The sequence below is a fragment of the Pogonomyrmex barbatus genome, unplaced genomic scaffold (genome assembly GCF_055798465.1).
Source record: "Pogonomyrmex barbatus isolate J1 unplaced genomic scaffold, ASM5579846v1 scaffold10, whole genome shotgun sequence".
In the NCBI taxonomy this organism is placed as follows: Eukaryota; Metazoa; Arthropoda; class Insecta; order Hymenoptera; family Formicidae; genus Pogonomyrmex; species Pogonomyrmex barbatus.
In genome coordinates this window covers 4,480,306-4,507,850 of record NW_028297099.1, presented here as the reverse complement: position 1 = coordinate 4,507,850, position 27,545 = coordinate 4,480,306, and the positions used below count along the sequence as shown (strand labels likewise).

The 27,545-nt window shown below is 39.2% G+C and overlaps 1 protein-coding gene across 2 annotated transcripts in view; it reads left to right on the top strand.

The window, feature by feature from the left end:
- LOC105432611 (defective proboscis extension response 8) overlaps positions 1-27,545 on the top strand; it is a 160,491-nt gene that overhangs the window by 111,723 nt on the left and 21,223 nt on the right. Inside the window, exon 1 of one of the 2 annotated variants that reach the window (XM_011647494.2) lies at positions 23,860-26,284. The exons of the other annotated variant lie outside the window; for it this stretch is intronic. Within the exon in view, the coding sequence (XP_011645796.1) occupies positions 26,239-26,284 (46 nt within the window). The 5' untranslated portion in view covers positions 23,860-26,238. Of the gene's footprint in view, positions 1-23,859; positions 26,285-27,545 lie in introns of those variants that run through there. 2 annotated transcript variants of the gene reach the window in all.

Sequence of the window (27,545 nt, the reverse complement as noted above, 5' to 3'; positions counted from 1 at the left end):
CAGGAGTCATCCGTGATCTTATTTTTACCCGTAATTGCCGACACAAAAAGCTAAGAACTAGCTCGGCTGCGCAACCTTATTCTTCTTACGGAAATTGCATCTCCGTACTCATCCCCACAAGATACATCTCGTGCGGGTGGAAAAGAGAACGGGGAGGGAAATGCGCGGTTAGTGGGTTCAGAGGATTTTGTCCTAAGCGTGTCATAAATCGAAAGTTTTCTGCTTCCCGCAATCGTACGCCAAATCGGATTATGAAATTGAATAGTTCTCGACCCTGAAGGTACAGGCGGACGGCGGGGGAAAGAAGGCAGTCTACTCACCGATTTCTCCCTTGAAATTTGCATTTTTCGTAAGTTTATGCGGTTCTTTTAAACCAATATTCTTGAATGGCACACATAGATTGTGAATAAGGAAATAAATCGGCCGAAATCGACACTAGCTTGTTTTTCTGCGAAATTATTACGTCACTTTACGGAACAGAAAAAGTTTACGGCCTAATGATTCCCCATGTAAATTTGTCGTTAAATATGACTTCGATTTTAAATCTCGTTGATCCAACAATAAAATTCGCATTATTTCGTTAAACTGACACGAGGAGCGACTACTCACGTTTCAACGTCATATCCGTGAAAGCGTAATCTTTGCGAATGGCTCGCGAAGTGAATAGTTACATTCGCCAGATGTATTTATCATGAAACATATGCATGTGACATCTATGGCACGGCCCTGTGCAAATTAATTTCAGCCACGTTAGGCGAACGGTGAGCGTCAAAGAAGCCGGCTCGACACTCGCTTGGGTATAACAATGTTAATTACGAAAATGTGAAGATACTTGGAAATACGCGAGATCAAATGGGAAAAATGCGGTACACGTCTCCTGGGCGTAATTTCCGTCGAGAATCATTTGCCATCGGATGCGAATCGATAGCCGGTCTCTAATAGGTCTCCATGCGACGCGCATCTCGAATATTATGCTCGCGACGCTATTACTCTTGCTTGACAGCCGACGCGGAAGTGTTTATCGCGTTCGTGAATTATTTCGTTGTAATATCGTGGCCGCGCCCGTCATAACTGTTAAAGGAACACAATTAAACTTCAGGAATAAACGACGAGAGAGGCGCGGCGGGTCCGTTCAGCGATTATGCAAATATTAGTTTAGCGCCGAAACTTCCGTCATGGAGCCGGCACGAAGAGCGCCGCTCGAAATACGCAACGAACAACTTATCGGTGGAAAAACGCAGTCGCGCGATAATCGCCATTAAAACTTTGCGATAAAAGTGCCAGCGGAGAAGGAGACTTGTAATCATCTCTGTTATGTTTATCGCGACAGACGTACTTACAAACTGCGCAATCTCGTTACGTATAAATATCCTCCGGTGCATTTCCTTGGTCTCACGAGAATGCAATTGATGGCGCGGATGCGAGAGGTAGAGAGATATCTGATTCTTTCAAGAACTGAGTCATTTTGTATTTCATTTGTTATTCCGTGATATTAATTTGCGACGGTCATTAATTACTTGCAATTCTTGATATAATATTTATTAATATTAGCGATTCTGTGAGAAAAAGCAATTTTGATCTTGCATTTAATATTTGAAAATAGATAATTAATATTTTTACAATAAATAGAACGTTAAAATGTATTAGCTACGAAAAAGTACACTTGTATTATTGACATCTTGAGTAGAATAAGACGAGTTCGATAAAACATCGAAATGCTTCTCAGACAATTTTTAATTGTTTCCCGTAACGGTCGAGATGGTGAATGTCACAAATTCTTGCACTTAGACCTTCAATTATGTTTCACAATCCGTTCAAGAGGATCTTCCATTCGCGAGGTCTATTGCGACGCCAAAGTAAAGTGATGAATGTTCGCGCCGGAAGGAGAACCAGAATAGGTCGATGCGTGAGGCTCGTTTCGATATTGATTTCCATTTGGAATCGGATGCAGAGCAGCCGTCCTTATCGGATACTGCTGTCTCAGGTTGGCGCGACTCGGTTATACGAGCGCATATTTACATAGATTGTATCGAATCGAAATAAGATGAACAACCGACATGAGGATTAAGTATTTCCTCCCGGAAATCAGCTCTCCGTAATTATGTCAGATATTTGATATATAAAATTTGTATGCACAAATAAACGATAAATAATAACGCCATTTAATTATTTAAACATAACTCTTTTTGAAATCGTACAACAACAATATTGACTGATACTTATCATAGATTTTTCTTATATTTTTTTGACGTATTTTTTAGGCAACTTATTTAATAAGAAAAGATAATGACACAATTTATTTAATTTATTTAATTAATTTATTTAATTAATTTAATTTATTTAATTAATTTGTTAAATTTATCTAAATTCAATTTGTGTTATAAAAATATATTATTTTAATATGTTTATATAATTTTAAACTATAATTTCTTAAGAGATTATAAAACAGTAATTAATTTTTATTTTATTATAAATAAAAAAATGTTCATTTCTTATGCAATTTGTTTTTAATTGTTATAGTTTTATGTGTATGAAAATATGAACTGAAATATATGAACTTATGATTTAAACATGCAATAATATCTATTTTAAAGAGATTAATTCTCGAGGCGAAATTAATCGACGATATTTTACAACTTAATTATCCGAGATAAATGATTGTACTTATTGAAAGTGCTGTAGTTTTAGTTTTCAATGTTAAAATCAAATCTTGTTGCAATTTTCTTGTGCGAAAATATTAGTGATTATTGATCGATTATATCGATCTATCTGTTGATCAAGAGGCATTTCAGTTAGCGCATGCACGCATTTTTTCAACGAATTTTGTATTTTGAAATTCATGAATTATATGTGTTTTTGCATCTTTTTTTTAGAAGCGTATAACATATCTATTAAATACATGCAAGAAATAGGTGTGGCATGGTTCTTTTATGTATGATGCGCCCACGTCGGATTTTTGAAACGTTATAACTTTATGAAAAATCAATGTAGCGACACGCAACGAATTTTAATCTTCTTTTCGCCTTTTGTAGATGTCTTTCTTTTATACTTATCTTCTTATTAAAAATGCGTGCACGTGTATATCTGATAAATGAATAAAATAATTTTTTCTGAATAAATGAATAAAATAATTTTTTTAATTTGTATAAAGAAGATTTATTAATATAAAAACTGTCTAAAAAAATACAATATAGATGAAAAACACAATTATATCTTTATTGCTATTAGAAATAGTATCTTTACTCAATAGATGCTGTTTGTAAAAATATAATTTAATAATTCTATTTAATAAAAATATAAAGTACTTTAGAATGTATTAAAAAATCATAAGAATATTATTCTTGATTTATTAAACTTATATGATTACAGTTACATTATTCCTCTCAAATCGTCAATACAAAAATTTGTCATGCTGTAACAATTATAAATTAATTTAAACATATCGTAAACAGCGGAGATCAATTTTTAAAGCAAACTCAATTTTATTTTTGCAATCAATTATTAAGATCTGCGAACAGGTATTGCTAATCGCTCATGCGAAATACCGCTTAGCAAAACGACATCCATTGTTTTCTAATTGCCTATGTTTGAATCTTCAACGGGATTGGAACACAAAGCAACAAAGGGGATAGCGAAGCGTCTTCCAGAAATCTCTAAGTACTATTTCTCCAAGCGATCCTTACGCAGATATTACTACGTGCCCAGCATTCCGCACGTCTACGATCGCTTAATTGGTCGTTAACTCAACAGTCCCGTGATGATGAATGGGCTAGATTGTTAGAGAGTAAGGAAAGTTTCGTGGCAAGGTTGAAAGCTCTGCAGGCAGGATATTTTGATGGAGGGACCGAAATTCACCTAAGTATCCTAGAAGAAACGCTTCGCTCAACAATTTCGTCTGCAACGAAGTTTTGAAGCCGCTTATCGCTTTCTCGAGCATCTGAATACGTCAAACAATTCGGGAAACGCTCGCGGTATTTTTTTCGTCACATTCTATGATCGCATTAACGACCGTTTTATTTAACGTGACTCTTATTAAAGGGACGAAAGCAAATTGAAACGCAGAGAGAGTAAAGCTCTGATTAAATAAACATCGTTGGACAACGCGCTGGGCGAAGTTGACCGGGCGAGGACGCAAAACTCGGTAATACCCGAATTTCTATCCACACACATGGAGTTTCGTAATGTGTCTGGTTGTGTAACCGAGAGGCACTGGTTTCAACTTAAACACGCGTTTGTAGCTCCAGATCAATGGCCGTAAAGCCGAGAGCGCGTTGGAGATTGAGGCAATTTTCGATCCCTCGCCAGACTAGTACGACGAAAATTGCGGTACTGACTACTCGTAACAAATTCAATTTAGTCAGTGATACTCGTCGTTAGTGTATTGCCTATAAAATACACAAATAGCCCTATATAGTTCTAATGTCGCGATGGCAGTGATATTGGAAAAATTATAACAAGTTGTAAAAAAAAAGTTAATTATATAAAATTAAATTTTATATTTCCTAATTATAAGTATAAATTTTATGTTTCCTAATTTTTTTTTTTATTGTATACACACGGAATTCAAACGGGAATTCACGTTATCGCTTCAATGTAAACTAGGGAGAACTTCAAGATTATAGTTCGCCAATTGTATGCAATTCCGACGCGTTCTGTATAATCTCTTGTTTTCCGCGAGAAGGAGATCTCGTTGTTAGGAGTTTCTCTTGTGACGAGTGGCAATGCGAAGAACATTCTCTTGTTTGCATACTACTTTCACGAGCTACGTCGAAACGAATGCGATCTGTGACCGATTTGTGACACAGCGAAAACGTCGGGGACAGGGGGCGGTCAGGAAAGAAGATCGCCGCGGATGAAAATGGCGTCGCCCGGGTTGAAGACCAGGAAATACGGGGTATGATGCGAAGGAATCCTCTGATTGTTATTTATGGTGAACGGATTCGTGTCTAGTCATGGCGATATTTCAGACAAACTGGCGTACGGGCGGTGCGGCGTGCGCGTGAAAAGTGGCGGCATTCGCGTCTTTTCTTCGCCTCCATTCCTCTTCGTCCTATCGAATTCTACGGTCTGCCTTCTCCTCTTCTTCCGGCGAAGGGTGGCTGCGCCTAACGCCTCCCGCCCCTGTGGGGCCGATTACATCGATCGCTTTATGATAGCAGCCTTGTTACAGAGTCTTGGGGGAATAACTCGGGGGGAGGGGGGGGGGCGTATAAAACAGCTCCCTTCATTCACTTCCTCGGCCGCCGGATGTAGGTATATCCTCGTCGAGGAGTACCTTGCGAAAGCCTCTCCCGGGGCCGATATACAGGGTGCTGCGTAAATCGCGAGAATGACTAGGGCCGTATTTTTCTTTCCGGGTTCAGCCAGATTTTCGCACCTCATATCTATATCGTTCTTGCTCAATTCTCGATTTCGCGAAACGATTTATTCCTAACGTCCATAAAAATACTGTCTTATCCATCATAATATGAATGATATAATGGTAATTATGGATAGAGATCTAAATAAGAGAATATATTTAAGGCAAGTAGAATCTAGAAGAGTCTGAAATCTTTTTAATATTGATCGTTTTCCATCGTTATATTAAACATATTATTTATAGTATATTTATCAATTTTTCATGCACGATCTGCTTGATGTGCGATAAGCGATGTAACCACATCCAATGCGATTTGCTCGATACGCTGTACACGACTCTACAGCGTCGAGACCAATATCAAGGGGCATTAGCCAAGTTTCGAAATTAATTATGTAGTTACTGGTCACCGAGTAGCGACCATTTCCGCTCGAGCATTTTCGAGTTCTCTATGGTTGTATGAAATATTGTTAGCGCGTCGTTCATCGATCGCGCGAGGCGCTTTATTCGGTTGGCCGAACGCGCTCTCAGAATTTTTCTTGCGGATGTTTTCCTCGGGCGCGAGAAAACGAAAAGAGCCGACGTAACGCAAGAATGATTAAGCAATTTCATTCTACTTGCACAAGCCCCACATAGAAATCGTGCTTTCGTGTCGATGTACCATTCGCCCTGAGTTTTCTTACTTTATGGATACAACTAATATCTCCCAGCGGTCTTGTTTCAGCTTAGAATACATGAACCCCCGACGTTTCGTTCGATGGAGCCGATTGTTGCTTGCAAATATGGAGTTACAAATTATCAATATAATTTAAGCTTCCCTTCAATGTATTGCCTAAATGATCCTAATGCATTATTGTCGAATGGTTTTACAATATATGGAATATTTAAATTGATTGAAATTTATTGTAATAAATATGGATAGATATAAATATTGTCCCTTCTTTTTAGCCATGTCTAATTATTAATATTGATATCTATGCGGTGTTTGCCTAGCGGGACGCATTACATCGATCATTTTGCGGAACTTAGCCTGTTGTAGGATCCCCAAGGAGCCCTTAATGCACATCACGATGCACGTTTCGTTGTACGTCGAATGTGTACGCCATATACACATTGTAGTTAATTAGTTACCCTCTGACCTCTTTTGCGCAAACATATAGGCAGACACCTTAACGATCATTTACATATCCATTTACATATATCTTACTACAGTAATTTCGCACATCTTGCCATCTGAATAATTCCATTTTGGTCGGATCTATATACAATTCCGCGTCCTTGCATAATTACTATCTTTCTAGGAAGATATCGAAGGCTGAGCACGGATCCTTCTGCGCATAATCACGCATCATTTAGTGCAATTACACTCTTTCGTATGCAAAATTAATTCTCGCCAACCGGTTGATGAAGTGATTTAGCATTCTGAGTTTACTCCTACGCTTGGAATTCTGAATTCCGGAATGTTAAAAAGCTGCTTAATAAAGTTATGTTTTATATAATTTTTATCAATATATAAAATCGCGAACAAATCTACCTCAAACATAAGAATAGAATATACGGACAGGCAGAATCTTTAGTGTTCGAGAATCTTTTTATTTTTAAATAAATTTAAGAAAAATTATTTTTACCACCAACCACGTTATTTTTTAACTTGAAATGTAGGGGAATCAGAATGGCGGAAATGTTCGGAATCAGATTTAAATTGATAATCAATTTTAATGATAGCGATTAATCTCCTCCTCTTGTTCTTCCGTTTCTTTTTTAAGTAATTCTTCTTGCGAGAAATCTTGGATGAGGAGACTTTCGTTTTTTAAAGTGGCAAAGAGATTTAATTGATATTAAAATTGATTTATATCTAGCTTTGGTTCATTATGTTTCAAGTCCATTAAAAAGTAACTACACATAATTGGTAGTGAAAGCATTTGTGTTCTTGAATTTAAATAAATTTAAAAATATAAAGATTATTATAGCTGCTAAAAATCCTGTCTTACCATGAAATACCTATATTCTTATTTCAATATTTGAACATATCCTCAATCTATATATACTTATTGTTTAAATCTATCTCATGAATATTCAGATATCCTATTGAGTACACATGTTGCATATGATCGCGAATTTTCTTCTCAAAAACTTCTATTTTATTCGGTAGCTTGTCTGTATCATCCAGGGTTATTGCTTTATATCTACGACAACAAACAATGCAACAAACGAAATTCAAGCTTAACAAATTCTTGTAGACGAATATTCCTCTCTACACGCCAACCCGAAGCCTCCATCGCGAATGCTTTACACGCCCCAGATTTATGGACGCCGACCTGTCGACATATAAAAAAAAGACCCACTAGATCTTCAAAGCACGTGTATTCTCTTTTTTTTGTTTACTGAAATAAATATATACGTGATATTTTTAGTATTACATGCAATATATCTCAATACACAATATTTCACGCGAATTGTAAGTTTATAAATATCGTTCTGTTAATTGTAAAGAGTTACATTAAACTTCTGATTTTCTTGCTTCTATTTCTTTTTTTCACAGTGCGATAAAATTGAACTTACAGCAATACAATTACTAATACAGTTATTAATTTAGTTACTATTTTTTTTACTTACTTTTTTTTTACTACTAATAGTTACTAATTTTTTACGCGAATGAAAAATTTCTAAGTAGTTTCCGATGTTATTTGATCAAATCTTATTTACTGTGAACAGAAAAGCTTTAAGCTTCTTCTGCGATTCCTTTTCTCCGCGCATTAGATGTTGGAAAACCTACTCCGAGCAGGTATCAAGGTATTATTATTCTGAATCGATTAAGGGCGATGCATTAATCATACCAGCGAAGCGGATCGTGAAGTGCGTGCCTCACGAATGATATATAACTACTTCTCGCCCTCGCAAACGCACGCACTAGTAAGAACGCAGAATTATCATCCACCGATGCCAAAAATAAAAATGTCTCGATTTAAATACTTAAAGATGTAATCGAGTATTTTCCATTTTCGTCGCACATTCTCGCCTAACCCGTTCATTCTTTTTCCCGAGGGAAAAAGTGTGTAAAGTCGCACGTTTTTTACCGTGAGTAACGTATGATGCCATTAAACAGATATACAACAAGTACTCTGAAGGGTAAATCTGCCAGTTTTTTGGTACGAAAAAAGGCAAGCGAGCGCTGACTCATTCTTTTCTACACAGTTTAAAATTATTAATCGCTCAAATTTAATCCTTTCACGTCACGTAAGATTTGTAACTCGCGCGAGAAGTGACACGCAAATTTTATCGAACGCGGACGCTCATGCTTTTACTTGTCACGCTTTTGCAAACGCGAAGTAAAAGTATAAACAATTGCCGGACTCCACAAAATAAACAGCGATACATCGTCACAATATCGCGAAGCGACAGCGCGAAACGAAGAAAAGCGACAAAGCACCACGAGGATTTTCAGGATCATTGCATGAGTAGGGGATTATATTGCCGGCTTCCTGATATCCGAGTAACACCTGAGAAGAAATCGCTGCATTCCGACGACGACGGACGAGAATTGGTCGGGCAAAGTGGGAATGAAGAGGCCGTTATAGATCATGTTTAAACAGGACTTAGTATTCAAGGTATCAACATTTTTTCCCGTCATCCCTCAGGATAATGTTTTTCTTAGGAAGCTCTGGATAATACCTCCTTCCTAGGAATTCCCAAGACAGCGGCCATTCATCTTGCCCATCGAGGTCGCCGCTTCTTTCTCGTCGATTCTTACTTCTAGACAGGCAATCGGAAAATAATCCTTCTGAAGTATACAAAAGACGAGACACGCGCAATAAATTTATCCGGTAGATTCGGTTCTGAAATTAATGCAGCAATATCGATCGCTAGTAGAACACCGAGCGTTTAGAATTTCTTCTTCAATACATATCTTATGAATTCATAAATAATATCATGAGTTGCACTCATGTATAACAAGTTAAATTTTGCGATTAAATTGCTTAAGATGCAATCTCGACAATCGTTGAGCAATAGCTAGCTTGAATTTACTTGTAATCTGGCAAATAAAACTGTACTATTCGGTCAATCTACGAAGCGCGTTTCGTGCAAGCGTGAAGCCGCGCTAAATATTTCCCGAAGCACAGAATCGACGTTGTAACTTTTAATCGTTGACCTCAAGCGACACTGATTGGCTCGACAGCATTGTCCGCGTGTCAATCACAACGCATATAACATGGAAATTTTTTTTAGTCTCGTTGAATCGCAAATCGGTAGACGAATTTTGAGGCACGCTCTTTGCCCGGTAAATTGCCATTCTGTAAATTTGCGAGACAAATATCGAATTTGTACATTTTGCGAGCTGCCGCGCTGAAAAGGCGGTCATCGCTGTTAATTCATCCGAAAACTGATTACGATCAACGCGATTACAGTTAATCGACATTAAATTATCGGCACTCATGCAACTGCACGCAGGAACATTTATTTGTTTATCATATCAATACATTAATTTCCATTTTAATTTATTATTTATCTAGCCTCGGTATACCGTTGTATTAATCTCGAATATTAACGAGAAATATACGACGGCATGGGCGTTGTCCGCATCTTCGACGTGTGCATCCTATCCGATAACGTTCACGCTTTCCGCGTGGAAATTACAGGATGCATACCCCAGGAAATCGAATGACCTCGCTCTGCAGCTCAGCTTTGAGTGAACGTCGAGGCGAAGCGAGGAAATTACGGGCGCGTTCATGGGTCACGATGCGAACTTAAGGACGATACCGCCATATACCGCTGCTTCGTATTGTTTTTTTTTATTAGATGCCGTGCAGGCATAAAAAAGTACTGGACTTTGCGACGATTGGAAGTACGGGAAATGCCATGCCTCGTAACGGCATTTTAATTTGGAAAACCAGGGCAGCAGGTTGATTTACATCTGATTGCGTTGGCGATCTGGATTAACAAATTCCGTACATTAGCGATATTTGATAGTCTCTCTCTCTCTCTCTCTCTCTCTCTCTCTCTCTCTCTCTCTCTCTCTCTCTCTCTCTGTCTGTCTCTCTGGGGATGATATAAATACGACTATTGAAAACAAGAATTTTAAATAATCTTGGATTAGCATCTATCCACATCAGTGCACCTGACTCTCAGTTACTTCTTCCCTTAGTTTCAACAGCTGTACGGAAAAAAAAAAAATCTGGCGAATAAAATTAAAACTCTACAAATGTCAGAAGTTCTTTTGTTCTTGCGAAACAGCAGTCCCGATAAAGTTGGCTGTGAGAACCGTGCGGTTGCGAGGAAAATCGCGCGCAATCTAGTGTATAGTGCCCATATGTCGTGCAATATGTTCGCCAGAATGTCTCGATGCGTGCGCGAGAAAACTAAAGAGCACGATGTGTCTCTAGCCGGTAGGAAAACACGAGAGATGTTTGTTGAGAGACAGAGAGTGGAAGACAGAGGGAGACGGAGGGACAATAGCTTTCTTACCACTTAATTCAATTTGCGAGGAGTTTGTCGCCCCGTTCACCAGTTTGCATCCGTTCGCATATGATAGCCACCACAAATTTCGAAAATGTGTCGGTGGTGCTGTCGCCATGGGCGACTCGCAAATCTCACAGCTCATACGGGAAACAACCGCTGGGAATTCCGCGGCGAGAACAGAGCCCGAGTGCGAAATTTCGCTCGTCGCGTCATGATGCAACCAGACTTGCTCAAGTCAACCGAGAAGCTACGACTAGCGTCGATGCAGCCACCGTGGCACAGAATCCTCTTCTTGTTTACTTTACGCAGTAGAACCTACAGGATTTACCTACAGGATTTACACGCATTGCCTACAGCGAACGAATAATGTACGCGCAATTAGGGAGTCTCGATGATATCTGCGTTGAGTTAAAATGAAACGTCAATAGCATTAATGGATGGATTTAACAACAATAATGTCGGTACAAAATAATAATAAATTTATTTTCGGCGTTCCTGGCTTGTAATATCTTAATTTTTATTGATTAAATTATTTTTATCCATAAGAAATTAACATAAAGATGAAACTGAAAGAAGATGTCAGTTGATGAATATTTTATTTGATATGATATGTCATGATATTATATTTATAAAATTATGCTTTATTTTTATTTCTTCCGAAAGACATATCTTTCCTTTCTTTCGAAAAAGCTAAATAAAAGTAATTATTTTGTAATATTAAAGATATTAAAAAAATCTTTTAAAAAATTTTTTAAATATTTAAAAAAAAAACAGAAGTTTAAATTAGTTACTTTTTTATGATTCAAATAATGATTTGTTTAAGAGTTGAAATAAATGTGATAACGATAGTTTGTTGGATCTCGGTATGCTATTATACTATCATATCCAAACTGTAAACGCTTCTTATGAATCTTCCGCCTTTAATTAATTTACATTCATAATCATTGCCAGAATTGCCGGACTATATTCAGATATTTTAAAATTCTATTTGTGCGGTCAAGGCGCGCTTGCAGAACCGCAGACATGATCACTACGAAATCCGAAGAAGGCGTCGTGACCGAGATCGCTTACGAGCGGCGAACCTCAACACCAGTAAATCTCATTGCTCTCATGCCGGTACGAAACAACGGTCCCTAGAATCCTGGCTGACGACGGTGAGCCCGGGAGTGCGAAATTTCGGTCGTCGCGACGTGACGCGCATAAAAAGGATCGCCGCGACACCGCTAGCACCCAGGATGTTTGAGAGAGTGGGCGAGGAGCAACAACCCAAGCTCGCCGGGTTTGGCTGCACAGCGAATATTTGTTTCGCCGCGGGTGAGACGCGAACGACGTGGGAAAACACCACGTAAATTACAAAGTCAACCGGCGCGAGATCTGTTTCTCTCTCTCTCTCTCTCTCTCTCTCTCTCTCTCTCTCTCTCTCTCTCTCTCTCTCTCTCCCCCCCCCTTTTCCTTCGAGATGGCGTTACCGGAAGCCGTCACCGTAACCAGAATAGGGTACACGCGGTGAAAACTTTAGTAGCTTGCGAGAAACTACTTGCAGATTGTTAATGCAACTACAAATAGCAAATTCTATTATTAACTGTAATTTACTATGTTGCGTAAATCTCACGAATTAATCAGTTTGAACGTCATATATAGTTTGAACATCATATATAGATATAAAATAATGTCGTTTTTCTTTTCTTTTTATTTTTTAAAAGAGAGATCTCCAATTAAAATAATATTCTCCATTACCATGCGAAAAATTATATATGCGTATATATGTATATATGTGTGTGTACGATAAGTATATTACATATACACATAATTTAAAAATTGAGATAGAGAATTAATGAGATATGTTTGAAAAATCAACAGATCAATTCATTCTCTTCATGGCTGACTTTTCAGCATCGAAAATTCTGATAAAGTTTCAGATTTCGTGCTATAATATTATTTCGATGTCTTTAAATGGAATTGAATTGGCTGTAATAATGCACGATAAAACATTCACGAAAACTCAACACCGATAAGGCAAGTCGAGCGTGAGTATTATCGATCGCGTTCGTGTTGAATTCAACCCGTCGAGGACATAGAATATATGCGTAGGGTATTGAGCAAACTGAGTTTCGCGAATAATTCGAGCAAATTCTAGTAATTTCATCTTCTCGAGACATTCCAATGAGTTTAATTAAAGTAAATTTGACGTAGCTTACGTCTTACCGCTATTTAGAAACTTCGCTCGTTCTAAATCATTCTAATGTACCGTTGACACTTCTTCATGCGGACTCAATTCATTCAGCGCGCGTTCAATTTGCGGATGTCAATTTTAAAACAAATATTTTATCAACAAGTTATTTGAGTCGCGTGCTTCATCAAATCGCGATAAAACACCCATCTACACGCAAATATTTGAATTTCGCGCAATAAATACCTGTTATTGTATATTGTTGTCGTATATCGTATTTAACGCGATCGTTTTCACATTTGAACTATCGCGTAGCGAATATATATTGCCGTTATGCTGGCGTCCACCCTTGTGTGTTATAAAACGTCGATATTTGAAATAAAACCATGTTGGCCTATTTATCGGTTCGCAGTCGATAAACCGATGCGATTCGAAACGGAAAAACCATATGCGATGCCTTTTTAACACGACGCACTGTACGAGAGAAAGCGCACGACCGGGACGAAATGGTTCATCATGCGACGTCATATCTGAAAATACGGCACCGGAATCGAAATTTCAGCATGTGTGTTCGCTCTCGCGAGATATTTCCGGATTCTCGCTTGAGAACGAACTGAACTTTTTGATTTAACATCGCCTCGCGCAGTTACTGATGAGCTGGCGAGGATCCAGTCGCTTGAATGCTTTCTGGAGCATCTTGTCGCTATTGTGCCAGTTTGGAAGCAATCTCAATAGTTTTATATTATTTCTCTCGCTAACTCGTGGCGCTTTCGGAAGGAATTTCGTCGAGATTACTCGCGCGTTACTGGACGAACGGGGTATTGTTTTAGAGTCAAAGACTTTAATCCTCTTTAAAAGAAACAATGTTATTTCTACTATAACGAAAAAAAAAGAAAAAAAAAACAAAACGAGGCGAGGTGTGTGTCAAATGTCTACGATTACGAAAATGAAATTAGCATGTGGTTTTATATTTGTCGTCTTCGATGAGGAATCAGATACGCCCAATTTAAGGCCACACGAGAGGTAATCTTGTATCGATTTCGAGCTATTTCAGTAGCAGGTTCTTTAATTAGAGGATTATTTACTTAATCCACATTCAGCAATTCTGCTAAACCTTGTCGATATTCAGTATATTATAGAAAAACTTTTAAAAGAGAAAAAAACGTTTTATGACTACTCTTCATCAAGAAATATGTCTAAAATCATAAAGATATTAATCTTTTATATCACATCGAAATATTAATTACAAATTAATTTATGACAATGTTGACAAATTACATTATGAAATATTTGAAAATGTGAAAAATGTTTCTCTTCAACCGATTGTCGTTAATCGCATATAAAATTATTTACAAGTTAACAAGGAATCTCTTTTTCTCATGTGTTTTACCATAAATAAAGTACAGTACATTAAAATAATCCATCGGCGATATCCATTGTCGGAATCCGATTCTTCGCATCAGTCTCAGACCGCCGAAAAGTTTCGAGCTCGAAATCCCTTCGCGCAAGAAGCGAATCGTAATGTAACGATTTTTTGTCGTCTCGCCACATTTACGTTTAAAAGGTTCGAGCGTTTCCAATTTCCATGCGGACGCTTTTTGTCCGTCTGACTCGCCCGTCTATAACGCCATCGACCGTGTATCCTGAGCGATCCGACTTTAAGCGATCCGTCCGGACGATCGGTCTGGTACATACGTGGATTCCGATTGTAGGACGACGGATGATAAACGACGCCGTAATGTCTCCAGCAGGCACAGCCACTGTTCTCTCTCGACGTTTCGTTCTTTAATTTAATCCGATGTCAACGCCATTATTACGCTTACAATATATCGTGTCTTATTATCGGACGAATTTCTGTGGAACGGTCGTTTCCGACAAAACGGAAATGTTTAATGTCACACTCGCATAACTCGACATCACTTCCCACTTTAAAGTGCCAAAAGATAAATCAAAGCCTTCTTTTCCGTGACAAAAAATATTCTAATAATTTTTTAATATTAAAATTATTAAAAATACACGCAATATTTTCTCGAGAAATAAATGTTGATTCAGTATTAGTTAATTTGGATTTATCTACACATATTTACGAAATAGTCTTAAAAATACCGATATTATAACAAACAATTATTTTATATTATGGCTAGAGATATTGTTAATAGTTATAAGAGATTTAGACAATTCGGTATATATTTATGATTAATGAGCACGCGTTTGAAAATGAGCCAATCAGATAGATATTTTTCATAGAAATCAAAATAGATTTCAGTAGAAATGTTGCATTTGTTGAAAGGAATATCTTTGAATATGATACGTGAATATACAAGAATTCGCTGGCATAGCAAGTTTACATTCCCAATTCTTGCAGCTTCATATGAGATACTGTTCAGCGACGTCAGTCTATTTCTGGATACCGGTTGGCTAAGTGATATCCTAGATCGGTTACAATTTTCGTGAACGTGAACATAAAATATATACGATGTCTTAAAAGCACAACGAAGCTCGTAAAGTAACATGCGAGACGCATTATCTAAACGACCAATAAACGCCGGTATCATGATGATTCATGTCACAGGAGAATCGTGCGTCCTGCGCCCTTGCCAATTGATAATAAATAATTAGGAAGATGCGCAGCGGAGTGAATTACCGTAATTTTAATAGGGCCTTAAATAACAAACTCATTTTTGAAATGTCTAATTAACGCGCGTAACTTCGTTATTATTTATGGGAGGTCTTGGCTCTCTTCTCCACCGGAAGGAAACTAGGCTTCTTTATTTTTCGCCGCTGCCGCCGCGGCGCCTCCGCCAGATAAGAACGCCGCGAAATAACGGCTCTTTATTATATACGGTAATAGGCGAAGTTCAAGCTCGGAACTTAACCATGGCGTACATTTTCCTGGAGGGATAAGATGTTTCCTTTTGCTCTCAACCCTCGCCAAGAAATGGATCGTATCCTTCCGGGTCGTCAATTTTGGAGCGGTCTTAATAATAACATAAGCTAAGAAATGCATCGAAAAATTGTAATAAGAAACTGGAAAGGGGATAGATAAGATTTATATTTTATCGTCAAAGGATTGTCAAAAAATTGGCAGAATTATTCAGAGAACTTTAAGGTTTACTAGATTTCTGTACTGATACAGAACTTCCTTGCAGCGACATCAGTGTCGTCTCAATTCCTTGCTACCGAAGCATTTCTACGATGCGTATCAAGAGATCAAGAGACATAGTAGTGGCTCGTTGCCAAGCGTGTGTGCAGGCGTTTCGAATGCAACGAGATCAGTCCGAAATCTATATCCGAGTCGGAATAGTTGTGAATACTTGAGATTATCGAATCTCAGAAATGACTGAATCGATCGAGTTGTAATTTTAATTGTTGACTTGGATTTGAATGCATCAGAAATCTATTTTTACTTTTTTTCTATGTGCCTTACGAGCAAAGATATTATAACGCAAAATATAATAAGAGTCAAAAAATTTTGATTAAAAAAATCATTATTATGCATTGTTTAATAAAACTATATGTCCGATTGTAATTGAGAAACTTATTAAGTAATGTCTCGCTTAGATATTCTTTCTTTGTATGAAGGTTCTAATTTTGCGTTCAAGAATTCTTTATATATGTACAAAAATATTACATAGACATGACAATTATAATTGCGTTTAACTAAATTTATTAAAATGTTAAATGTTTAAAATTGAGGAAATAAAATTTAGTGATTTAAAAAGCGTGTTTCACAATCATGTTCTACATCTTATTAATTTTTTTCACATAGAATCCACATAAATTTTTCAATGTAGAATCTGTGTGGATTTTTCCTAGAATCCACATGGATTTGCTACTGTACTCGAATTCAAACGCATACGACACAATCCGGACACAAGTCCGGTCTGGTTTAAGAGCAGATTTACGTAGATTACCATTTCCCGCGCCGAATCGCTGTATCAAATCGAAAAAAGGTCCGTGAGGGTAGCCTCGATCCACTCGAAGAAGTAAATGTCTCTGCACGCTGATAGAATAACTAAAGAAGCATACCGTCAACCGCGAATGAATATTGTTCCGTATCCCATGTAAATAGGATTTCATAATGACAGGCGGCTTTTCTGTTTCCTTATCAGTAATCCTGAAAATCCTCTTATTGAATTTTCAATTGAAAAACTTGTTTGGAAAAGTTTTTATTTCTGTTAATACAAGAGAGTCTTAACATGTTCTTTATTGTGTCATATATCACTTGGGTATACAGTTGGTAGCGACACTTATATTGAGATGCATTAGTAGTGATAATTCTTAGAGAGAAACGTAACGCGCGCAAACTGTTATAAATTCTTTTACCATCGCTACAAGTTATTTTCTCATTTTTATTCGCGCGGTGTCGCGAGAGAGGACTGATGTATTCTAGAACACGTAGCAAACCCTATTTCACTCTCTTGTGTCTTCTGTCCCACAGCTGTCTCGGTTTTCGCTCTTCGTCCGGCTTCGTGCGGCTTCGAGCGTGTTCCTTGCCTTCCCTTGGATTCTGCGGGGTAAATATGGAATAAAATTTCGAGGAAAATTGCCTCGAAAAGTGTCGGCGTGTCCTAACCATGTCGCGCGCGCGAGACGTGTTCTTTAAATAGAATCAACATGGATAGACGACACCACGCTCTCACCACGAGCACGCTCGGCCAGCTTTGCGGTTCTACAGACAGCAGGCGGTATCGGTTACGCGGCACGAGTCTCCTAAACGACGGATCGATCGACTGATCGATCGTAAGCCTATTATAAACTGCCGACGTACTGCTTGTACAGTGCTTGTAACTAGGTAGCCGCTTACTCGAGACATAATGACCGTGCGCTATGTGCATTTGTATATCACGTATCGTTGACTCGCCATACATGGTTAGCTAGAGATTTAATAGTTCTTATATCAGGACGCCCTCCTCCCCCCGCCCCGTCAATCATCCGACCTGAATGGACGATGACATAGTTCTTATCGAAAGGACGACGGAGTATCTATCCATAGAAATTGCTATCATGAATGACTAACTCGAGCTGATAGAACTAGATAACGTGGCGCTAATTATTATTAATGAATGCTCCAGACTAAAGAGTGAATAAGATCGCGCTGGTAAAAGTGATAATGTTGCTTCTTGATTTCGTAGTATATATTCGATATCATATGTACACGATCGTGTGCGATAACAAGTTCGAGAATAATATTAAACGAAGATTAATCAAATACTCAATCAGCTAGTAACGGCCTTTTCGCTACAAAAACTAACATTTGATCCGTGTGTAATTCTAGCGATCGGAAAAATGGGTCGTCAACAGCAAATCCATCGAAAATTACGTGATACGCTACCCGGCGTATTTAATCCCTCATCGATATTATAATGTTATTTTACATATGTAGGACATGCGTAAAAAAAATACATTTTATTAGCTTTTTTTTATTTATACTTTATCTTCCAAAACATAAGCAAAAATTTATAAAATTACACAGTATTTTATATCAGTAAAGATTATGATATTAAGTTTTTTTTAGTCCTCTCTTCCGAGTTTAAGTTCGCATTTTATGGTGATGAAGTCGAGACTTTATTCACCGCTTATTTTCACCTTTTCACTACAAGCAGAAAGATTGGCGAAGGCGCGGACGTCTTAATGCAGCGGCCGTGCATTTCACACCGCGATTATACGGCGTTAATTAGCCGGCAAAGACCGCAGTTTAACCTACGGTTACCTCGACGATTTCCGGCCAAATTTCAGTCCGCTCCAGTCCGTCGGCCGGCATGCGGACTGTGAGCCTAATTATCCGACGCGAGAGAGAGACGCCTCCACCCCTCCGCTCCAAAGAGGTCTCCGGAGTCCTCGCGCCCCGTTGGAAACGTGGCCCCGTGGTAAGTTTGTTAGCTGCACCGTTACGACGAACTATCTCGCGTGAACTTCTTCAAAGGATCTTACGGCGTTATCACGAGCGTCGCAGAATTACCGCGTGGATCTCGAGCGTGTTCGTCGCCCACGGTGTCGCCCACGACGATACGTGTTGGTGCCTTGAATTTAAATTGAACGCGTCACGTACACACGGTTGCTTGTGCATACCCCGTGCGAACTATGCATCGCGTGCGATATATGTGCACCCTTCGTTCCTCGCCTTCGCCGTTGTCGTCGTCGTCGTCGTCGTCGTCGTCGTTGTCGTCATCGTCGTCGTCTCCGGAGCAGAGAGTGCAACCCGCGTATTTCAGCTTTTTCTTGTTTTACTTTTTTTTCTTTTTTTTTTTTTTTTTTTTTTTTTACGTGTCTCACTGTGCCATTTCATTCGTCGCCGTTGCCGGAGCACGATCGATGATGGCTTTCGCCCGCGGCTTTTCCCTGTACCTCGTTTTGGTCCACGCGTCTCGTCACAATGGATGGAGACTGCGGATTACATTTGCGCGATGTTCGACGGAAGCGGGTGTATCAGCTTGTGCGCGACGCTGATAAGAAAAATGTATGATCTAGTATCGGAGTCGCGGGCATACACGGCAACTCTCGTGAAACGATTCGCGAGATTTTGTTTCACTGCCAACGGTCTGAAACGGATCGAGTCACTTACGAACTTTTGACGATGTAAATACTCAATGGAACATGCAAACAGTATAATGGATGTATATCTATTACGTAAGAGAAATGGCACAGCTTTGTTTTCACAACGCGGTGACAGTAGAGTGTAACGATGTTACAACGCGTAAAATATATTATTATACATGAAAAATTAGTGAGCAGAGATAATATTATAAAACAAGTGCATTAAAAATTGCGCATAAGCAAAAAGTATATGAATATCTTTTATCGCTTTCTTCTCTTCGGTCGTTTTTTATTTGCAGTCAATTTCTAGTCGACAGGCAAATACCAAGGACGCGAAACATATTTTCTACCTCTATCTGCATGTAATTTTTCTTTCTTCGCAAAAACGCTGAATGTCGTCTTGTAAGACTTATTCTCACCTAACTTGAAAGCGCTTTTGGAACTGACATCGTATTTACTTTACTTAAACTTCATCTTTCCTTCTGACGTATCTTTTTTTTCTATTTATTCGTTGTACGTTGCATTACGTGCGTGAAATATTTTAAAGATAGAGCATCTTATAACAACACAACTACCAGTCAATATAGAACATTACTTTATAAGAATTACATAAAAAATTTAGTATCATTATGTATGCACGTTTAAATTCCCTGCTAGAGAAACTTGTAATCGCGCTTACGATTTTTGTACCTGCTTTACATCTAGTTTTAGTTTACTTACTGGCACGAGACATACCAACGAGATATTTTGTCCTAGACAAAAATTTTGAGATTTCGATTCTATGTACATGTCGCGTCGTTCCTCGCGCATTTCGTTTCGAAAAGAATAAAAAGAATCTCGAGTACACAGTCAAGTGGAGAGATATAGGACATTTCCTACGTCCCTAGAGCGCGTGCAAAATCTGTTCAAGATTAACCGAGAGCACATTGCGCTGCGATATGTAGACATCTCTGAGATATTCCATTAACATTCCCCTGAGCGACCAAGATCATCCTTAAATGTCCCAGATGGCCTGATGTGATAGCTGCGGAATACAACTGACACACGACGGTGCGAGAGACTCGCACTACGTTCACATGCAGGCTCCACTTTCATATATTTTATAGCAGTTAAGAATTTGCGCACAAGAGAAAATGACGATTATTTTAACTTTAATCTTGTCGATTCACCAAATAAGAATTCTATTAATTCTTACTAAAAATTTTCCTGTAAAATAATCACTTATGTGTAACTTATGTGCAAATCATTTGAAAAAAATTGAAAATATGACATGACAAGATATCAATCAAGATATACAATCTTGATTGTTGCGTTCAAGATAATAAATGTGTGTGAAGTTCAAAATTGAATTGAAATTCACGCGCTAGCGTTAAATAGCTAAAAGGCAGCCGAAGCATTAGAGTCGTATTAGAATCGACGATAATAGTTCGGAATCGGCTAGCAAGAGGTTTCCGCGTCTCGTAGCTGGCAGACTCTCCCTTGACGAGAAGGAGGGGGGGAGGGGGAACTTCTCTCGGCGCTGTATCCATAATTTGGTGAAGAGCCGAGATAGACGGAAGCGCGAACTGTTCGGAACATTCGTGGAATCTGAAACGTATGGACGTGTGCTGCCTATTGCTGCCTATCTCTCTTAACGGCCATCGTGACTCGCCGGTCGATCACAGGTTCTTGACCAGAAGTTCGAGGTACGAAAGTTAGGGAAGGAACGTTCGCAGATCCCCCATCGTTGGCCGGCCGATTCTTGGAATTATATCCTTGGCATTCGGAAAGGTACATGCCTATTGAATCGGATGGATAGTAATACGACTTCTCCGAGAATTCCAAGATTGGCGCGTCCCGTACATATATCAGCGGTCCCTCGGCAAGAGAGACACGAAAATTATACCTCAAAGTCACGGTGCATTGCCTTCTGATGGAGTCCATTCGTGAATTGAAATTTACGCGTTGCGGCCGCGAATTTTGATTCCTGCTGCGAATATCGGTTTTTACGGTATAACGCGCGCGAATGATGTAATGACATGCGTCCGTAGATTTAAATATCGCAAATATTCGCGGGTTCGGACGAGTTGGTTTGGTTACCGCGTGTCAGATGATAAATCGTGACGGACATTTTCGAAATTCACGTGCGCGGAAATATAACCATCGATCTGTCTGTATGGGTCGTGCCTTTGTCAACGATAAGCTTGCCATTGACAACAATCGAGCCGTGCGAGCTGTAAAAGCCGTACACAAAATCCACGAGAGAATCTCTCATGGAGCTATCAGCGATATTTTTTTGTTTAAGGCTGTCTGTACGTGTGTATATCTGCATGATCATAAAATTTATAACCAACGATGCATTTTAATATAAACGATGCACATAAAAATATGTAATATAAAAACATAAATTTATTAACTTATAATGTCATAATGCTAAATTTACAATATCAGAATCTGAATATGATTGAAAAAAAATATAAAATATCATTGCGTTAGAAGTGATTGTAAAAAAACAGCTTCTCGAAATTGTTTGTTTATAATGAAAAATAATTTTTTTAAAATAATCATATCGCTTCTCAACAAAAATTAACAATTATAATTGTTTGATTTATCTCTGTACGCACATGACAAACATAAAATATGATTTTATTGATCAATTTAAAAGTAATTAAAGCAATGATTCAGCAAATCAAAGCAGTGAAATTATTTGTGAGACACGAGAGGAAGTGGTTGAAGTAGAAAGGTACATCCACTTGAAGTCGACGACAATATTCACAACACGTCGCGGGAAGCGCTGTAATGTGCTCTTACCTTTGACAAAGCGAATGCTAATCAAGTAGTACTACTCCGCGGAGTTCCGCGCGCATTAAAATTCATAGCAGATCGATATAACAATTAATCTTAGCACGCGCGGTGCATCGAATCGTCGTACGTAATCGATACTCGATAGAAGCAATCAAGATACAAGAACTGGCATAGGGATCGAGGGATATGTGTTTTCCGTTTTACGGCGAGACCGCTTCTATAAATTTATCCTTACGCCCATTGATGCGTCCCATTGGATCGTTTTGTTTTTTATGGATTCTTATGAGGATCCATAATTCCCAGGGGAGGGTTCGCGTTCTCACGCCGCTGATAAGAGCCCTTGACGGAATGCAAAATTCATTCTGGGATCGGGAGGTCCTCAGGACCGATCTTCTCGTAATCGCAAGTCAATATCATAAAGAGATCGCGAGGCGTCGGTTAATTTTCCTAGGGCGGTATGGAAATACCGCCTCGGAATTCTTGGCGTATTCTCGGAATGCCAAAGACGCGCGGGATATGCCTATTGATCTTTCCGCGGTTTCCGAAGGTGGTCGGTATAGTCGGTGACACGTGACTGTAGTCGATGCAACCGAGTACTGCTGAGCGGATCTCGTCGAGTCCTTAACACGATGATAATTTCGTTTCGCCCTCTGCACGTTTGTTCAACGTGTTTCATCATCCTGAGATGGAAAACGGCGCGGCATCTACATTTTCTTGTCTAGAATTGCAAAGCCAAAAGAGACAAGACAATTGAAATCGTTTAGCAAAGACGCGGAAAAATTAGAGAATTTATCAAAGAAATTAAGCATGTACCTTATATTTTTTGTTTGCCGTTATCTACAGAGACTTCCTCAAATGTTTGCTATGAGAGAATGGGAATTGAATTAGTAAAAGCAGCTAGGAAGTTGGCGACGAGACTCGCCAAACTGCTCCAAGAAATGGGTGATCCTCAGCGACCACCAGTCAGCACGGATAGGCGACGATCAGCTCTCACTGGTGCACGGAGGTCGCGCAAGAAGATGACAGGGGCGGCACTCCATTATCGTTCTGTAACTCCTTTTAATTATCTCGGCCATAAGTTATAACCGGATTCGCGCTTTTTCGCGTCCTTATCGGACTGGGGCCGCGATTTTCCCCGACGTCGACGGGAAGAAGAAGGAAAAAAGGAGGATGAAGAAGGAGTGGAAATGAGGAAGTGGTCGACGAGGAAACAAGGAGAAGAGGAACAAGGCGCAGAAGGAGAATAAGAAAAATAAAAAGAAGTAGAAGAAGAAGTGGAAGAGGAAGAAGAAGAAGAAGAAGAAGAAGAGGAGGGAGAAGAAGGGGGATGCGCGCAAGATAGGCAATGGGGCAAAAGGGTGGTGGCTCTCTCGCGGGGTTGGGGAAACGGTCTGATATACAACCGAGCTATGGGGAAGAAGTCGCGCGCGCGCGTACACACACATAAATACATGTATACACGCAGGGCCACGCACACAGGTAACCGTGGGTGCACACAGGCGCAGTTCCGCGGGTTGAACGGGGCGGCTGCGTGCTCGACGCCCGAGTGGCGCTCGCGCAATGTAGTCCCTCGGCTATCCTCGACGCGGGAGCATCGCCGTTTCGAAAGAGCCGCGACCTTCTTCCCGTCGCGTCGCGCGCGTCGGGTTCCCGTGTTGGCGGTGATGTTAGGGGGTGAAGTACGCGCGAGAGGGGCCCGTTCGCACTCCTGAGGACCTCTTCCACGGATCCTTTCGCAGAGAATCGCGCGAAATCACAACGACATGGAAACGCAACCCCGCAGACTCCATTCCTGTGCGATTCTCCGGAATTGACGGAGTCGTTGTACCTATGATCGCTTTATCCCCGATTTTCACCCTTATCTCACTCCCGCGGATGTTTTTTCCGGCTATTCACGTACGTAACCCGGAACGGAGTAGCGTAGACAGTGCGTGACGCGGTGTGTAAGTACTCTTGAAGCGTACCGCGGTCCGCAATCTCACAACGAAGTGATAGTGATGGTATAGTGAAGTAGTGTCTGTAAACGATATTGGCACCGAATGGATAATCGTGCCGGAAGATTTCGATCGTTTATCAAGCCACTTGCGTTCGACCGAGATTGCTGCGAGAAATCAGAGTGGAGAACGCGAGTGTCGTTGAACATTCTAAAATTCTGAAAAATTTAGATAATTGCGTGAATATTTCGTTGTTGCGGAGATTGCTAAATAATTATTAGCAATAAATCTTTCACTGCCCGCTTGAAAAATTAATAGCAAATTTCACTGCTAAAAAAAAGAAAAACATTATCGACAATTATAAGATCATCGATCGTAGATGAGCATATGTGAGTCTCGTCGAAAAGTCCGTCCTGCAGTGCTTTGCTTTTTGCCGAATATAATTTCTACGTGAAGCGGTCTTCAGCTTTGTGAAGCGTTGCCCTCGAACGTTTAAGGACGTCATCAGCGGTCTCTCGAGGGTCTGCATTTAATTGCCAGTGGCATTAGACGTGCGGAAGCGTGTTATAGGCGAAACAGACGGTGGGAGAAAGGCGTGGTGGAAAAAAAAATCACATCTACCACGGCTGGTGCAACGGCAGAGGCTGATGGGGAGATGTTAAAGTTAAAAACTGCTCGTAAAACGCGTTGTCTCATGGGTGCCACAACGTTGCTGTTGTGCAAGCGAAGCTTGTTTATTTCGGCCACGACATCAACGTCGTGCATGACATCAACGTCAGTGCAAAATTGAAAGGTTCGAAAAAAATCGGCATCGCGTTCTCTTTTGCGAACGCATGATCGAACAATGTTTCGCGCGGCAGACAAAGCTCGAAATCGTGAAAGCGAGCGATTTGTATAGACCGATCATTGAACGACAGCCATAAAGGAACGGAAGAAAAAGCAAGTGAAGTTTCTCGTTTGCGGTTACTATCGAAGCACATTCGAAGCCGATCTCTCGAGAGAGCGAGAGAGACAGAAAGAAAGAGAGAGAGAGAGAGAGAGAGAGAGAGAGAGAGAGAGAGAGAGGGGGGAGAGGGAGAAAGAAATTGCGAGCCTGGAAAAATGCGACGGAACCGCGCACACGGGGCAAATAACCGTGGTGGAATGATCGATGGAACGTCCGGTGCATCGTGTGGATTGCATTAATAACGACGATCATCCTAATGCATCGCGAACGATCTTACGGTCACCGATGTAGCGAGAGGGACGCTGCTTAGTGTCGGAAAGGACGGTACTCCTCACATCGATCAGTATGGATCGCATGGGAATAATCTCCGTCGGAAGAATGAGTGATAACAGTGATGCGGAGATCTCATCTAAGTAGGGCCGGCGACACGCGGCCGTTAACGTACAGGGGTTAGATTTCATCATTATCGCGACTGACGTCAACGCGTCGCGATGTAAGAAACAAGCTCACTCTTCGCAAATCACCAGTGATTCGACGATTCTCGATCGATGGACGTGAATAAAAGAATGTTGGATTAATTATTGAAACGTCGATCTGTCGACTTGGCCGATGCGCCGCAAGATACATCATTCGCGAACCACGATACATTTCCGCGTTACATCATTAACGACGTCGATCCCTAATTGGGAGAATGTGGCATCGACATTATGGGATTATGTCATGAGCGAATTATTAAACAACGGCTGTACTATTCCGTTTAAACCGTGGATCGCCGAGGGAAAACTGATGATTGAGATACCAAATGCTTTAATTTGTGCGACATAATACGAGATTGTGCGCTACACATTTATTCGCGCGCGGGTGGTGTGTATAGATGTACGGTGATACGAAGTGATTCTGTCCGCTCCGATCGAGAGTATGTAGAATGCCACGATCGTCGATGCGCGAAGTGTGCTAGTGGATTCATTTTTATCGCTGATTAGAATCTCCTGAAAACGAGGATGCGTCTGAGATAGTATATCGATATGTGAATGAACCACGCCGGGGAAAAGCGATGTCTACTTCTCTTCCCACACTTGTCTGTTTTATAATTTGTTTTGGTAAGTGCATTACATTTACTAGATACGATAGATGCTTACCAAATTTATTACAAGAAAAATGCGCTACAAGAATTCGCGTTTTGATAACGCAATTGTATTAAGTAATTGCTTCAATTTGGGCGTTTATCTTACGATATCCATTTATATATCAGGAAAATATCAGGACCAAATATCAGGATTATTGAACGTTGATTAGCATTACAATATGTATGTGTAATAGCATATTTCAGCTATGTTAATCTGCCAGCTTAAACGTTTCAAATATCGAGGGAAAATCCAAGTTCATAATGGCCACTAAATCAAACAGATCACGATTCTCGAACTACCGATGCGCTAATATCCGATGTATTTACGTTAATTGCATGCGCAATTATTGAAATACCTAATAAGAGTGGTATATTACGTGGCTTTAACTACGATATGTTGTTATATTACATTCAAGTCAAGGGACGTACGTCCCAATTAATATTTCGTGACTTTATGCAGTCAAGTCACCAATGCAAAATTAAAGGCTTGTTGACGATCGCGACGTCATTCGTCGTCTACAACAATCTACATATACTTATGCAATAATCGTATATGGCTGCTTCCGACATAAATTTTTATGAAAAATTCAAGGATTACGTCAAGAAAAACATGTAACGTATAATTATCAAAATATATTTTGCATATTTTTAAAAGCATTGCCACATATAATAAACGCTGCTTTAAATATTTATAAAATAAATAAATAATATATAAAATTGTCATGCAATATGCAACAATCTAATGAATTTTATATATTTTAGTCAATTTTTCAACATAAAATGATTTATATTAAAAATGTAACACATTTTATATATTTGAAATAAAGAACAAAAGTTAACTTTATTTGCATAATGAGATATAGCAATTATCGAAACTGGCATTCATTGTCTGGAATAGAAGGATTGTTTTAACATCTTAATGAGTTAATTTTAACTTAATCTTAATGAGCAAATACGATTAATAATTGTAATAAATTTTTTATAAACATCTTAATTATTTAGTATTTTTTTATAACTTATTTTCCATACTATTTCTTATATTTATTTTTACTATCTTTTTAAATATTTTATTCTGAATTTCTTTATGATATTCGTATATTTTTATTTTTGAAAAATTTGTGCAATAATATATTTATAATATATGCATTCTTATATACATACGGATAAAATATCGAACATTTTTTCGGAAATACACCAATATTCAGCACTTGGTGTAAACGACATATCTGAAATTT